At 59.4% G+C, this 13,255-nt stretch overlaps 1 protein-coding gene across 1 annotated transcript; it reads right to left on the bottom strand.

The window, feature by feature from the left end:
* Nucleotides 1-1,295: 1,295 nt before the first annotated feature.
* Nucleotides 1,296-3,068, bottom strand: Junb (JunB proto-oncogene, AP-1 transcription factor subunit). The gene is given in 1 exon segment (NM_001310290.1): nt 1,296-3,068. A coding segment is annotated over 1 exon segment (1,035 nt). The 5' UTR covers nt 2,803-3,068; the 3' UTR covers nt 1,296-1,767.
* Nucleotides 3,069-13,255: the final 10,187 nt, after the last annotated feature.

Raw genomic sequence — 13,255 nt, 5'->3', positions numbered from 1 at the left:
TTTTTGTACCAGGGATCGAACTCAGGTCCTTGTGCTTGTGCTTGCACTTGCGCAGCAGTCGACGAAACCACTGAGCTAAATTCCCGGCCCCTCAGGACCCCTATTCTAATCTGCTGAAAAGTCCACACGTTTCTGATACTTTGTGCAGAGCAGCTTGCCTCCCCATCCCTTCACTATTGCCTTGGCCTGCTTTTCCTGTCTTAGCCCTTATCACCATATCAAAATCATGGTTGTTGACTGTCTGCCACGGTCCAGGCCAGGTCTCCGCAGCAACCTGATTGTTTCAGTCATTTCGTCTCATTGTTGCCAGGCTGGTTCCAAACTCCAGCATTCAAATGACCCCCCCCCCCCGTATTTTATACAAGAATTGATGCACGTGTCTGTTCCACCCACCAAACCACGGTGGCTTGGGGTAGCTTCCTCTGCTATGGAGTCCTCCAGTTCCAAGGCTGGCCAGACCCCGTTGGGCAGCTAGCGGCTCCCACCCCGTCCAGTGTTCCAACTTTGAGGGCGGTGGCGGCGCCCATCTGCCCCAGCAGCACCGCCCTGGCAGGACCAGACCTGGCAACCACCCCGCTCCGGGCCTGGCACGGGGAAGGGAAGCTGGTGGGCGGTGCCGTCCTTCCTGGCGGGCTGGGGGGACGGTGTTGGCGTGCTGGGGGGCGGTGCCGGCCGAGCGCGGAGGCTGCAGCATCCCTGGCCCAGACGATCAGAGGGGCGTGGGCGCTGCGGGGTCCAGGCCCCAGCTTTTCGGGGAGGTTCGAGGGCAGCTCCCAAGAGCCAGGAGTGCCCAGTCCGCCCACCGTGGGCGCTCTGGACGCAGGCCTGGGGCTTTCCGGGCCCAGACAGCCGCCTGCCCGGGAAAATCCCGGCCCCCTTCCCGGCGCCGCAGCCCTGCCCGGCAAAGCGGGGGAGGGGATTCCCGGAATCTGCCCGGAGACCGCGGGAGCGTCACTGCGCAGAATCTGACCATATATGGACTAAACTTCCGCTGCGTCAGAGGGGAAAGCCCCGGCGCGGTAGGAGGGCGGGGCCGCGCCTGCACTTTGCGAGTCTGGCCCGATGTGGCTGACCCCCCCAGTGCTGAGCTGTGGGACCCAGCCCTGCCCTCGGACCTTCCTACCCAGATCTGCCTTCCCTGGGAGAACCGGAGGCCTGAGCTGGGATCAAGGGAGACCCAGGCAACGCTGGCAGGGGCCACAGGTACAATAGGAGCTAGACAAAATCAGCAATTGGGTGGGGGCACCTAGTACCCGCCTCCCTCCACCCGCCCGGCTTGGAAATAAAGACAACAATTTAATAAAGAATCAGTTTTTTACTTAAATAGATTCAATAAAAACATACGCGCACACACACAAACACATCTTAAAATAAACTCTTTAGATATCAAGTGCGTGTTTCTGCCCACAGTACGGTGCAGAGGGGGGAGGGCAGGGGGCGGGGACCCCCTCCCCAGTGTCCCCGCGGGCTCGAGTACCGGGCGGCGGGGCCAGCTCCGCCGCAATCGCCCCCTTCTCCCCCTCCCTGTTAAATACACAAATATATTATATTCAATATGAATCGAGTCCATTTCCAAAAGAAAAAAAATACAAAAAAAAAAAAAAGCATGTAAGTGGGGGACTGTAAACGTCGAGGTGAGGGCTGGGCGCGGGGCGTGGGCCGAGTCCAGTGTAGATGGCGCCCCCGGCTGGCGGTGCCCACCGCCGGCCCCTCGCCCAAGGAGGCGCGCGCCCAGCAGTCCAGGCCGGAGTCTCCGTAGGGGGGCGCTCAGAAGGCGTGTCCCTTGACCCCCAAGAGCAGCTGGCAGCCGTTGCTCACGTGGGTCATGACCTTCTGTTTGAGCTGGGCCACTTGCTCCCGGAGCAGCCCGGCGGTGCTGGACAACCCCGCGTTCTCGGCTTTCAGGGTCTTCACCTTGTCCTCCAGGCGCGCGATGCGCTCCAGCTTCCGCTTCCGGCACTTGGTGGCCGCCAGCCGGTTCCGCAGCCGCTTGCGCTCCACTTTGATGCGCTCCTGGTCTTCCATGTTGATGGGGGACACCGGCGGCGTGGCGTCGCGGCTGCGCGCCTCGGGCACGGTCTGTGGTTCCTCCTTGAAGGCGGAGGCGCCGCGACCCAAGCCCAGCTGCGCTGGGTGGCCGCCGGCGAAGGGCGGTGCGTGGGGGAGGTAGCTGATGGTGGCCGTCGGGTAGGAGCTCCCTGTCCCAACTGCCGCCCCGGTGGCCCCGGAGGGCGCAGAGGCCGGGGAGTAGCTGCTGAGGTTGGTGTAGACCGGAGGAGGCTCTGGGCCGGCGTAGACTCCCCCAGGCCCGGCCGGGGGGCCCCCGCCGGCACCCAGGGACACGTTGGGGGGCGTCACGTGGTTCATCTTGTGCAGGTCGTCCAGGGCTTTGACGAAGCCGTCGGCGAAGCCCTCCTGCTCCTCGGTGACGCCGCCCCCCGCACCTCCGCTGCTGCCGCCCCCGCGGGGGTAAAAGTACTGTCCCGGGGGCGTGGGCGTCGTCGTGATCACGCCGTTGCTGTTAGGTACGATCAGGCGCTCCAGCTCTGAGGAGGCGAGTTTCAGAGAAGCCCCTGTGTCTGAGCCCTGACCGGAGAAATAACTGCCGGCGCCGCTGCCTTCCGGCCCGGGGCCGCGCGCCCCAGGCGCCTTGAGTCCCCGGTAGGGGTCCGCCAGGTTGAGCGCCAGGCTGGGCTTCAGGAGTTTGTATTCGTGCAAAGAGAGGCCGCCGGGGGCCCGCCCGTATCCCGTCGCTGCGTACGAGTCGTCGTGGTAGAAGGGCTGTTCCATTTTAGTGCACATCCGGGCGGCCCAGGCGATCTGGGCAGGGTCCCCGCGGAGCCGCCCCGGGCCTCGCCGCGCGAGTGGCGCACTGTCCGCGGTGGTGGAGGGACCGGGCGTATGATCGCGTGCTCTCGGGGGCTGGTAGCGGTCGGGGTAGTGGTTCGCACAGGTCTGTCCGGCTTCTAGAGCCCTCTCGCCCTCTGTGGCGCGCTCGTTTGCTCGGTGGCGCTTCCCCTTTGCTCCCCGTTCCCTGCCGGCTGCGCTGCTGGCCTGGCCTCCCTCAAGGTCCCAGCCGCTCAGCAGAAGCCACGCGCCTTTATAGCACACGAGTCAGCCACGGAAGTGCGCTCCGATTGGCCGTCCCCGGAGCCGGGCCCTCGCGCCCCCTCCTGAAGCGTGGGGAAGGGGAGGAGGCGGCTCGCGTCACTGTCAGGAAGCGCGTGTCCTTGTAAACAGCGGCCACGGGCCGGGTGGCTCGGCACGGCTGCAGGGGGAGGGGCTCGAGGGAACCCGGTGTGCGGAGGAAGGAGGATGTTGACTGCCTGAGGCACACGGGGGAGGACTTTTTGGGAGGGTATAGTGGTGGACGCATATGCAGACCTAGTACAAAGCAAGTGGAGGGGGGGTCCCGGATGTATTGGGAAGGTCTAAGGGACCCGGTGTGGCGGGGGTAGGTGGGGAGGACTGACAAAACAGAGAGACCCCGGGGAGAAGGAAGAGAGGGTTAAACAGAATAAATCAATCGAGAAGAGGCCGGAGACGCCAGACCCAGGAATGAACTGGAGGTCTCAGGTACAACAGAGGGGTTGAGGTACTGGAATTTTCACAGAAAGGAGGAGGGAAGCGATCCAAAAAGTCAAAGAGCAGACCCGCAGCACCCAATATACAAGAAATGAGTCGAGGTTCGGGGAGTCCTTGCGAGAGTTGGTGGGTACCTCCCATAAGTGGGAAGGAGAAGGAATGGGGGAAATCTAGGTGTGCAGAAAGTGAGCAAGGGTACCCGGGTACCCTGAGTCACTTAAAACATACGGGGTAGAAGGTGGGGATGTGTCGAGCAGAGATTCGCCCATCTGTGAAACCTAAGAAAGGAGAGGTAGAAGGGTCGGGCACACTAGGAGCTAAGAGGAAGGTGACAGGAAGGTACCCAATCAGGACCTATCAGAGGAGGGGCTTTGGGGACCCTGGCGTCAGGTACTGCACTGTCCACTGTGACGGTCATTCTCCCTCATGGGTGAGATGTAGGCACCTGTACACTCTGTATGGATTCTAAATTCCTCCGCTGGTCACCCTGGGCTTGCCCGACAGCCTGTCAGCTCCTGGAGCCTGGACCCAGCGGGGCAGCCGGGGTGCGGTCGCCCAACCCCACTCCCTTCCTTAGAAACAGGCTGGGGAAAGAGCGCCGAGGCAGGAAGTGTAGCAACAGCCCCGGGGGGAAGGAGCCGGGCCCTGTCTCCGTCACTCGGATCCTACGAGACTGCGCCCCGCCCTGGGTCCGGCTGCTTTCCGCGCCTGGGAAGAGGAACCCGGGCGTACGACCCCCCCCGGGGAGGCCTCGGGAAGCAGACCCGCCCAGCCACCTAGGTCACCATTGCACCCCCAGCCCCGGAATGGTTCCTCCTGCAGCTCCCGCTGGCGCCAGCGCGGGGAGGTTCCATCGGCCCGTGGGAGGGGGATGCAGCTGCGGAGCGGGTCCTGTTCGCCATGGCAACGGGCCGGAGTTGGCGGGCAGGACTAGGGGCGGAGCGACCCCTAGAGTTTCTCCCTGACGCCCATATTAGGGCACAGGAAGGGGCGGGACTAGCGCTGTCCCGGGCCGGAGCCAGAAACTCGAGTCCCGGGTAGCTGCCAGATCCCAGGGCGCGCCCGGGCCCCCGGACGGCTAGTCTCGACCAGCCCCGGCCGCCACCCCCAAAGCCCCCACGGCGGCCCGCCCCGCCTCGCCCTGCCGCTCTGGGGCTGAGCCCTGCCAAGCCCAACCCAGGCCGGCAGGTCCCCGCCTGCCCTAGGGCCTGGGTCGGACTTCGCCCCTGGCCCGACGGGGAGCAGAGGGGGCGGGCTGATGCCTCGAGGCCTCTGCGGCGCCTGGGCGGGCTGGCACCGCGGCTGCCCAACCCCGGGCAGGGTGCCTTTCCCTTCCCCCACGCCCCTCTGGGCTGGGGATCCACTCCCATCTTGGCCCAGAGCAGCCAGAAAATACAAGGGGAAGTGAAGGAACCCGCTGCCCCTTCCTCAGGAAGAGCCGGATGGAGGTTTAGGCTTCTAGTTAGACTCAAGGTGGGACTTTCAAGCAGTGAGTGTTGGAGCCACTACCACAAGAAGTGAGAGGCCCAGTCTCTCCCTCTTTCTCAGCTTCCCAGGGCCCCATCTGTGGGAAGATGGAAGAAGCTGCTTAAGGTAGAGGGATGCTGAGGGTCAAGGGCACCCTGGCCTTTGGGGCAGCCTCAGACTTACCAAGTGTGGGAGAGAGAAAGAAAATGAAAGAGGTTAAGAGAAACTGAGCTGAGGGGCAGGGGAAGTCCAGCACAGCAGGGGCTTTGGAAGATCCCAGAAGCGGTTGGGGGCATCCCAGTCTTTGCAGGACCCCTGGGCGACCCCTCCTCTTGGCCCCTTGCTTGAATAACTCCCTTCCCCCACCTCAGGCTCAGGGAGATTCCAGAGGCCGCTGAGTCTAGCAGGCACTCTGCCAGGCCTGTGTCTCCTGCCCATGCTAATAGCTGCAGCTGACATCTGGCCTGGCTCGGGGGGGTGGGGCGGGCAGCATTGGGGGGCTGGGTGGGGCAGAATCTTGGGAAGCCAACTTGCAGGTCCCATGGGGCAGGAGACCACAGTGAGTCACTTGTGGCCAGAGCTGAGGCTGGCCATGCTGGGGGGAGCCCTGGATCGAGACCAGGCCATTGCAGTGGCATAGAGGCATGACCTGAGCCTAAGGAGCAAGAGTGGGTGGAGGGAGCACAGGGGTCAGGGGAAGGAGAGATGGCCCAAGGGACAGGAAGAGGTAGGGTTGGTGTCATGCAGACAGACGGGGAGACTAGGAGACATACAGACACACTGAGAAATAGTAATTATTATTTTAATAGCTAACACTTACATGGCTCTTAGCAGGGGCCCGACACCATTCTAAGTGGGTTGCACAAAATAAGTTATTGGCTGCTTCCAGCCATCCAGCCAATGTGTGCTATTTGTTTCACCACTGAATAGACAAGAAAATGAGGCACAGGAAATTAAAGAGCTTGCCTTATGTCCCATAGCTACAAGTGCTAGAGTTGGGATATAACCCAAGCTGCCTGTCTCCAGAGCATTAGGTAATCTGTGAGGTACTGTGGATAACTGCAACCGGACGGGCATTTAGTTTTTATTTTATTTATTATTATTATTTTTTTTTTTTTTTGGCAGTACTGGGGATTGAACTCAGGACCTTGTGCTTGGGAAGCAGGCACGGTGCCACTAAGCTAAATCCCTGGCCCCTATTATTATTTTTACACTTGACCTTAGCCAAAAGGCCGAGGAGTGATTTTTTTCTCCCCAATACCAGGAATTGAACTCAGGACCTTGTGCTTGCCAGGCAGGAACAGTGCCACTAAGCTACATCCCCAGCCCCAATGATTATTATAATTATCATTATCATTATTATTATTGAGACAGGGTCTTGCTGTATAGTTCAGGGTGGCCTTGAGTTCTCTGTGTAGCCCAGGCTGTCCTCGAACTCGTGGCTATCCTTCTGCCTCAGCCTCCTGAGTGCTGGGATCACAGGCATGCGCCACCACACCCGGCTATTTTATTTTTGCAGTACTGAGATTGAACCCAGAATTTTGTGCATGCTATGCAATGAGATGGATACTGATGCAATACCAAATACATGCTGCCCTTTTGCAAAGGGTCTTTACCCAGTGGTTGAAAGAGTTGGCACATTGAGTGCAGTGGTGTTTACGGGCAGACCAGCATTTTGGAGTGGGGTCCCAGCCCTATGGATTCTGTATGGGTGTTTGAGCAGGGGGTGGGGAAAAGGCTAGCCATGGAGGGTGGGGGCCTGGCCAAGCTGGTACAGCAGGTTTCAGGCCCCTGCCAGTCTCACCCTTGTGGCCTAGGTGCCGCCCCCTCATGCCGCCCTGTTGGCGCCAGGCCTGCCTGGGGAGGAGGATGTGATAGCCCCCTCCTCCATCTGGCCTGGACACCCACACTGGCCACTGGGTACTGCCTACTCCTGGGCTCCAAACCAGCACCTGTGACCAGGCCCTCCCGACAACCCTGTCCCTAGGCTCAGGGGACAGGATAAGGAGGAAGTTCACCCACCCCCACCCACTGGTCTCTGGGGCTTTTGGCCCTGGCACCAGGGACTTCTCCTTCTTATAAATAGTCCACTGACCCTCCTCCTCTCTGGCCTCGCTGACCAGCTCCACTGACCCTCCTCCTCTCTGGCCTCGCTGACCAGCTGGCTACAGGACTCTCACCAGGAAACTGGGCTGGGGGCTGCCCATGAGTCAGCCAGTGGGCAGGCCAGGGCAGGAACCCACAAGTCAAAGCACCCAGCTGCCCGCGTCCCTGCCCCTGGGTGTGGACAGGCGGCTGGGTGGAAGAAACTAAGGACTGATTCCAGAGGGCCTTCCCAGGAACCCCTGGCCTGCCAGCCACCCCTCCTCCACCCCTGTGATTTTGGGGGTCCCTTGCCCCTCTCCTGGAGAGGAAGCTGTTGGGGGTTCTTGGAAGCAGTCTCTTTCTTCATGCTGACTCAACTAGGCCCAGGGGGAGTTTCCCACAAAGCTGCTGCTGAGGTCTTGGGGGGCTTGGGTATCACTCATTTCCCAGGTGCCCTCTTTATGAGGATGTGATGAGAAAACAGCCCACAGCCGGAGCCATGGCTGCTGAGCTGGGCCTCCCAGGGGAAGTGGAGAACAGGTGGGAGGGAAGGACAGGGGTGATGTTTGAGGACAGGAAGCATTGGGACTTTGGGGGTCAGAGCCCAAAGTCCCATAGAACCTCAGCAAAGCTGGGGGTCTACGGGTGGCCCAGCAGCTGTCAGTCTGCCCGTCGGGCGTGTAAGAGTGCAGTACCCGCGGCTGGAGGATAGCTCCAGGCTTGGCTGGCCCAGCCCTGCAGGGAGTGTGGGATCTGTCTCTGTGGGGTCTGTCTCTTTTGTTTGTTGTGGACTGGGGGAGGAGTGTGTGTGTGTACTCTATAGGGAATGGCTATGTGTGGCTGGCCTATATGCATGGGTGTGCAGGCTGTTTTGGAGTTCTATGGCCAACTTATTTGTGTCTGGTATGTTGGTGTGTGTGGTCTCTGTGTTTTTATGTGTGGTCTGTGGACGGTGTGTCTGTGAGAGACAGAGACAGAAGTCTATGACTGGTTTGTGTGGGTTTGTTCTCTGGTTGAGGTGTTGTGTGTGTGTGTGAGATGTGATTGGCCTATATGTGTGTAAGAGAGACACCTGGCTGATCTGTATGTGATTTGTTACTAGTGTGTGTGTGTGTGTGTGTGTGAGCGAGAGACAATACCTGGTTGATCTGTGTATATGTGTGTGGTCTGTGTGTGCATGCGTCTGTGTTTGTGGTTTCTTCGCAGTGTGTGCTGGGTGTGTATGCTGGCCGAGGCTATGCCCGAGTGTTTATGAATGACCTCTGTGGCCCGTCCCTGCCTCTGTGTGGTGGTTAGGACCCTCCAGCCAGACCTGGCTGGGACTGTCAGTCTGTCTATGACTTCACAGTCTGCCGGTGGGTCCCATGTGTGTAAGGCCTCATCTCCAAGTCTGTACCCCACAGCTGTGGTGGTGGTGACCTGTGGTGGGTGCCTGCAGCTGTCCTGGTGTGTAGATGATGTCTCTCTGTCCATCTGACCACAGGGGTATGTGTGTCTCTCTGGCCTCTGGACACCTTCACTTGTGTGTGTGTGTCTTTCTCTTCTGTATCAGGACCTGCCGGTGTATGTCTACACACCTTTTGTGTGGCTCTCAGGGTGCCTGTGCTAAAGGTGATGGTACCTTCTTTCTGAACTTGTCACAGGCATGTGTTGGCCACTTGTGTCTGGGGCACAGTTCTGTCTCTCCCCTGTGCCCATCAGATTTATCTGTTTCACACACCCTGCCTGCAGTTTTGCACTGTTGATGGTTTTCTATGTTGGACAGTGTGTCTCTTCCTCCTTCCGTCTTGAGTGTGCATGTGCGCACGTGCACACATGTGGCCCTGGCAACTGGACCCTCACACTGTATGCCAAGCACATACTACCACCAAGCTACACCTGGAGCCCTCTGTCTTGTTTTCAAGTCGGCTGTCACTGCGTCTGTGTCAGCCAGGGCTGGGTCCTCCCACTCAGCTGTAGTCTGACCCCATCTGTGTTTCCCTGGCTGGCTCAGTGTGGCTAGGGTGACAGGAGTTTGTGCGTCTGGCCTGGCTCGCTGGGGTGACTGTGTGTGGACATTCCTGCAGCCCCCCCCCCCCCAGTCTGGCCACCCTGGGCCATGTTTACTCTGCCCCCAGCCAATGTTGGCCCTGCCCTGGGAGGGGCTGACCCTCCCGTCTGTCCAGCCAGCCGTCCACAGGATGTTCCCGAGACGGCGTCTCCATCAGACATCCCCTCCCTCTGGCCACCCATAGGTCAGGACCCAGGCGTCCAGGGCAGCGGGGGTTGGGAGGCCTCGCGGGGGGGGGGGTCCTTGTCAGGGCGCGGGAATGAGGGTGGGGGCTGGGGAAGTGACGGGCCCAACAGGTTCCGCCTCATTCCTGCCCCACCTCTCACTTCCTGGGTGCTCGCCCTGGGTAGGGGGTAGACAGAGTGAACCCCATGGCCTCAGAAAGCCTGGGTGGGGCACGAAGCACTAGCCTCTGCCGGGTACCAGGACACTCAGGCCCAAGAGACAGGAGGCGATCTCTGCCCCTGTGTCCAGCTCTGAATGCAAAGAGTTAATGTCATTCATCTAATTCCCACAACAACTCAAAGAGCTAGACATAATTATTCCCTTTTCATACGGGGAAACTGAGGCCCAGACAGCGATGAGGGCAGAAACAGGATGTGAACCCATTTCTGCATGCTGATGCTCCAGGACCCCCCCCCCCGCCCCCGCTCACCAGCCAAAACGGTGCTTATGGGGTGGAGTAGGAACCCAGGCCCCCGGGAGGCCCGGTCCTGGGGGGACCCGCTTGCTCTGAGTCAAAAGGGGCCCCTGGATGAAATGAATAAGAAACGGCTTTAACCGTTTCATCGCCGCGACAGACTGCCAAAGCTTCCTGTGGCTGCGCTGGGGGAAGGGCGGGTTCCCGGAGGCAGGGATGCGGTGGGGAGGCTCTGCCCTGCGGGGTTGGGAAAGGCCGCAGGGACCTCCGTGAGGGTCAGCCACGGGAGGGGGAGGCGGGACGCGTTCGCGCTGGAGGGGGTCCCTTGCCCTGGAGCCAGCGGTTCCAGAACCTGTTGTCAGCTTCCCCCCCCGGGGGGGGCGGTGATGAAGGGGGGTCCCGGAGCCCGAAGCCCCCTCCCCAGGGGCCTGAGTCACCGCGGGGTAAAGCTGCGAGGCTGAGTCACGGAAGCGGAGAAAGGGGGCGAGGCCGGCGGCTAGGGGACCCCTGGGCTGGCCTGAGTCACCCCGGACCCCGTCCTCGCTGGGGTAGAGGGAACAGGAGGGGAAAACGCGGGGTGTGCGAACTATGGAACTGGAGGAGGAGAAGGAAGCAGCTCAGCACTGCGCGGGAAGCTTGGTTTCCATGGCAACAGGAGGGTCCCGGCTTCTGCGGGTTGGGGGGGGTCCGCTCCTCGCAGGGGCTGCCCCCTCGCGGGCTGGGGAAGCCCCGTGCGCTAGGCCTGGGCCACCGAGTTTCGGGTCAGGCAGGAAGGGGTTAACAGCAGCCCCCTCCCCCTCTTGAGTTTCACCCCTCACCTCGGCCTTCCAGTGAGCCCAGCCCCCAGCGCGCACGCATGCACGCACGCACGCAGCAGCGGCCCCTCCTCCGACCCCGCGCTCGCACGCACGACCGCGTCGGCTCCACGCACTCGGCGGCCTCCGTTGTGTCTCACGTCACGCACGACGCACGCACCCCCGCAGAGCAAGGAGGAGCTGAGGGGGTGCAAACCTCCTGTGCACCTCGCCCCTCCCACGGTTAAGCCGGTTAAGCGCTGGCTGGGGTGACTGTGACACCACCTTCCTCCGCACACACAGACGGGATAACTGCTCTTGACCCTCAGTGTCACACAGAGACAGGATACACCTGCCACAAAGCAGCAAAACCCTTTCCGTCCAGCCAGCTGCGCAGTGAATATGGACACAAACGGTTACTCACCACGGGTGTGCAGAGTCACGCAGCACCTCGGTCACCTGCGGTTTGTGATAGGGACACAGCCAAGCCACAGCGATTGCATTTACAGACACTGATAATGCCCCACCATCCAGGCCAAGAGGAAAACCGATCACAGAGCCTTGGACACTGGGGCTTGGACTGGCACACACACACACCCCCTCTCCCATGGAGACTGTGCCAGCAGAGACACAATGTGGAGACAGACACAACACTCAGGCCCCCACACTTATCACAGGGCACGCAAAGTAGGGCACAGGCAGAGACAAGGCCACACACAGGAATACTCACATTGTGCAAAGGAGTGTAGACAAACCAGGGAAACAAGGTCACACTGTCACAGGGAGACCCATGATGAAGACAAAGTAGGACACCATCACAACGTACAACCTGAGCCCATGTTCAGACACTGATTGTCACACCACACAAGACATAGAAGCTAGGCATGGTGGTGCACATCTACAATCCCAGCACTCGGGAGGCTGAGGCAGGAGGATCATAGGGACTTCTCAGCCAGCGTGGACTACATAGTTCAACACTAACCTGGGCTACATAGTGAGACCCTGTTTCAAAAAACAAAACAAAAAACAAAAAAATACATGGAGACTGATTCCCAAAACAAAGTCATGCACAGGAACAGTAGTAGGGACCGACACACAACACCAGCACAATCAGAGACAGCCATCCAGACTCTGTATAGAGGGCTGGGGATTTAGCTCAGTGGTTCTTGCGCCTGCCACGCAAGCACAAGCTCCCCAAGTTTGATCCCTCATACTAAAAAACAAAACAAAAAGACTGCATAGAGACTGAAACCTGGATGTTAAACACGGACAAGGATGTGTTACAGTCTCACTCCCCAGTCCCGACAGCGCCTGCACCATCAAATCACATAGACAAGCTGGGTGCAGTGGCACAGAGCTGCAGTTGCAACCCTGAGGGAGACTGAGGGAGGAAGAGGGAACATTCAAGTCCCACCTAAGGGCTGAGGATTTAGCTCAGTGGTTCTGCTGCCTGCCTCGAAAGCTCAAGGTTCCAAGTTTGATCCCTGGTAGCAAAAAAAAAGGATGGGTGAAAACAAAGCTTTTGTATGTGGAGGGGGATGGGATAAAATAAGATAAAATTTATTTAACAACAACAAAAAGGATGGGAATGTAGCTCAGTATTGCAAAACAACAAAGAAACCAAATCACAGACACCCAGTTACAAAATCTCCAGGGATCCAAGGCACAGGTGGATGTAGACACACAGGCCTGTGCACACACAATCAAAGGCCCATGGCTTCACACCTACACAAATGCAAGCACATTTTATGTGGACTGGGACACAGGAGAGGGGGCTGGATAGGAGTGCCTGGCAGGATGTCAGCATCTAGGGCATAGGGGCCCTGTCAGGGTTCCCCATGATAGCCGTGCATGGGGTCCACTCAGGAGTTTGGGTCAGCTCGGAGGAAGGTGGGAGGATGCTATGCTCCAGTTGTGGGACCCTGGGTTCCCATCCCAGTCCTCATGAATGGGTGTCTGCCCAGATGTGCAGGCTAGAGGGGGCCGGCCAGGGTCCAGCCTTGGCCACAGGGAGGGGTTGAGTCACAGGCTTCCCAGCAGTACAACCCAGCCCAGGCCCAGCTGTTCCTGGAAACAGATAGGAGGGGGTGGGGTCCTCAAACCAGCTGGGGGCTTCTGGTCCAGACCTGCACTTTGGAGGCTTTCAGTCCCTACAAACGAAGCCCTCCCGACTACCCTCCCCAAACTTTGGGGCTCCTTGAACCTAAAACGGGTTTGTATCCTTCCCTCAAATATGGGGTCCCTGTCAAAAACGCAGTTTGTGGCCCCCTTTGTAGAATTGAAGGTCCCCAGATCCCGCCTCCACAGCACGGCTGCCTGTGTTGTGAAGCGGGCTGCTGGTCTTCCCCACCAACACAGAAGCTCCCCTGTTTCCCTCAAATGCGGGACTCTTCCCTTGACTCAGAGGCTTGTGGCTCTTTCCCAAACTGAGACCGCGGATCTCTACTTAAATCTTGGCTCCCTGAACATCTGGAATGCCCATAACATCACACCAGCCAATATTAGAGCAACTTAAGTAAATTTCCCCAAATACTTGGATTCCTAGATTTCTCTCCCCAAACACCAAAATCCCCGCGACCCCCACCCCAAATATCTGAGGGTCTCAGGATGTCCAGCCCCCCATTCTCGGGATTC

This window comes from Heterocephalus glaber, unplaced genomic scaffold (assembly GCF_053883595.1).
Source record: "Heterocephalus glaber isolate CG9 unplaced genomic scaffold, H.glaber_assembly_v1.0 deba00001760, whole genome shotgun sequence".
NCBI classification, from domain to species: Eukaryota; Metazoa; Chordata; class Mammalia; order Rodentia; family Bathyergidae; genus Heterocephalus; species Heterocephalus glaber.
The sequence above is the reverse complement of the archived record's forward strand: the minus strand, read 5'-3'. Positions and strand labels throughout refer to the sequence as shown.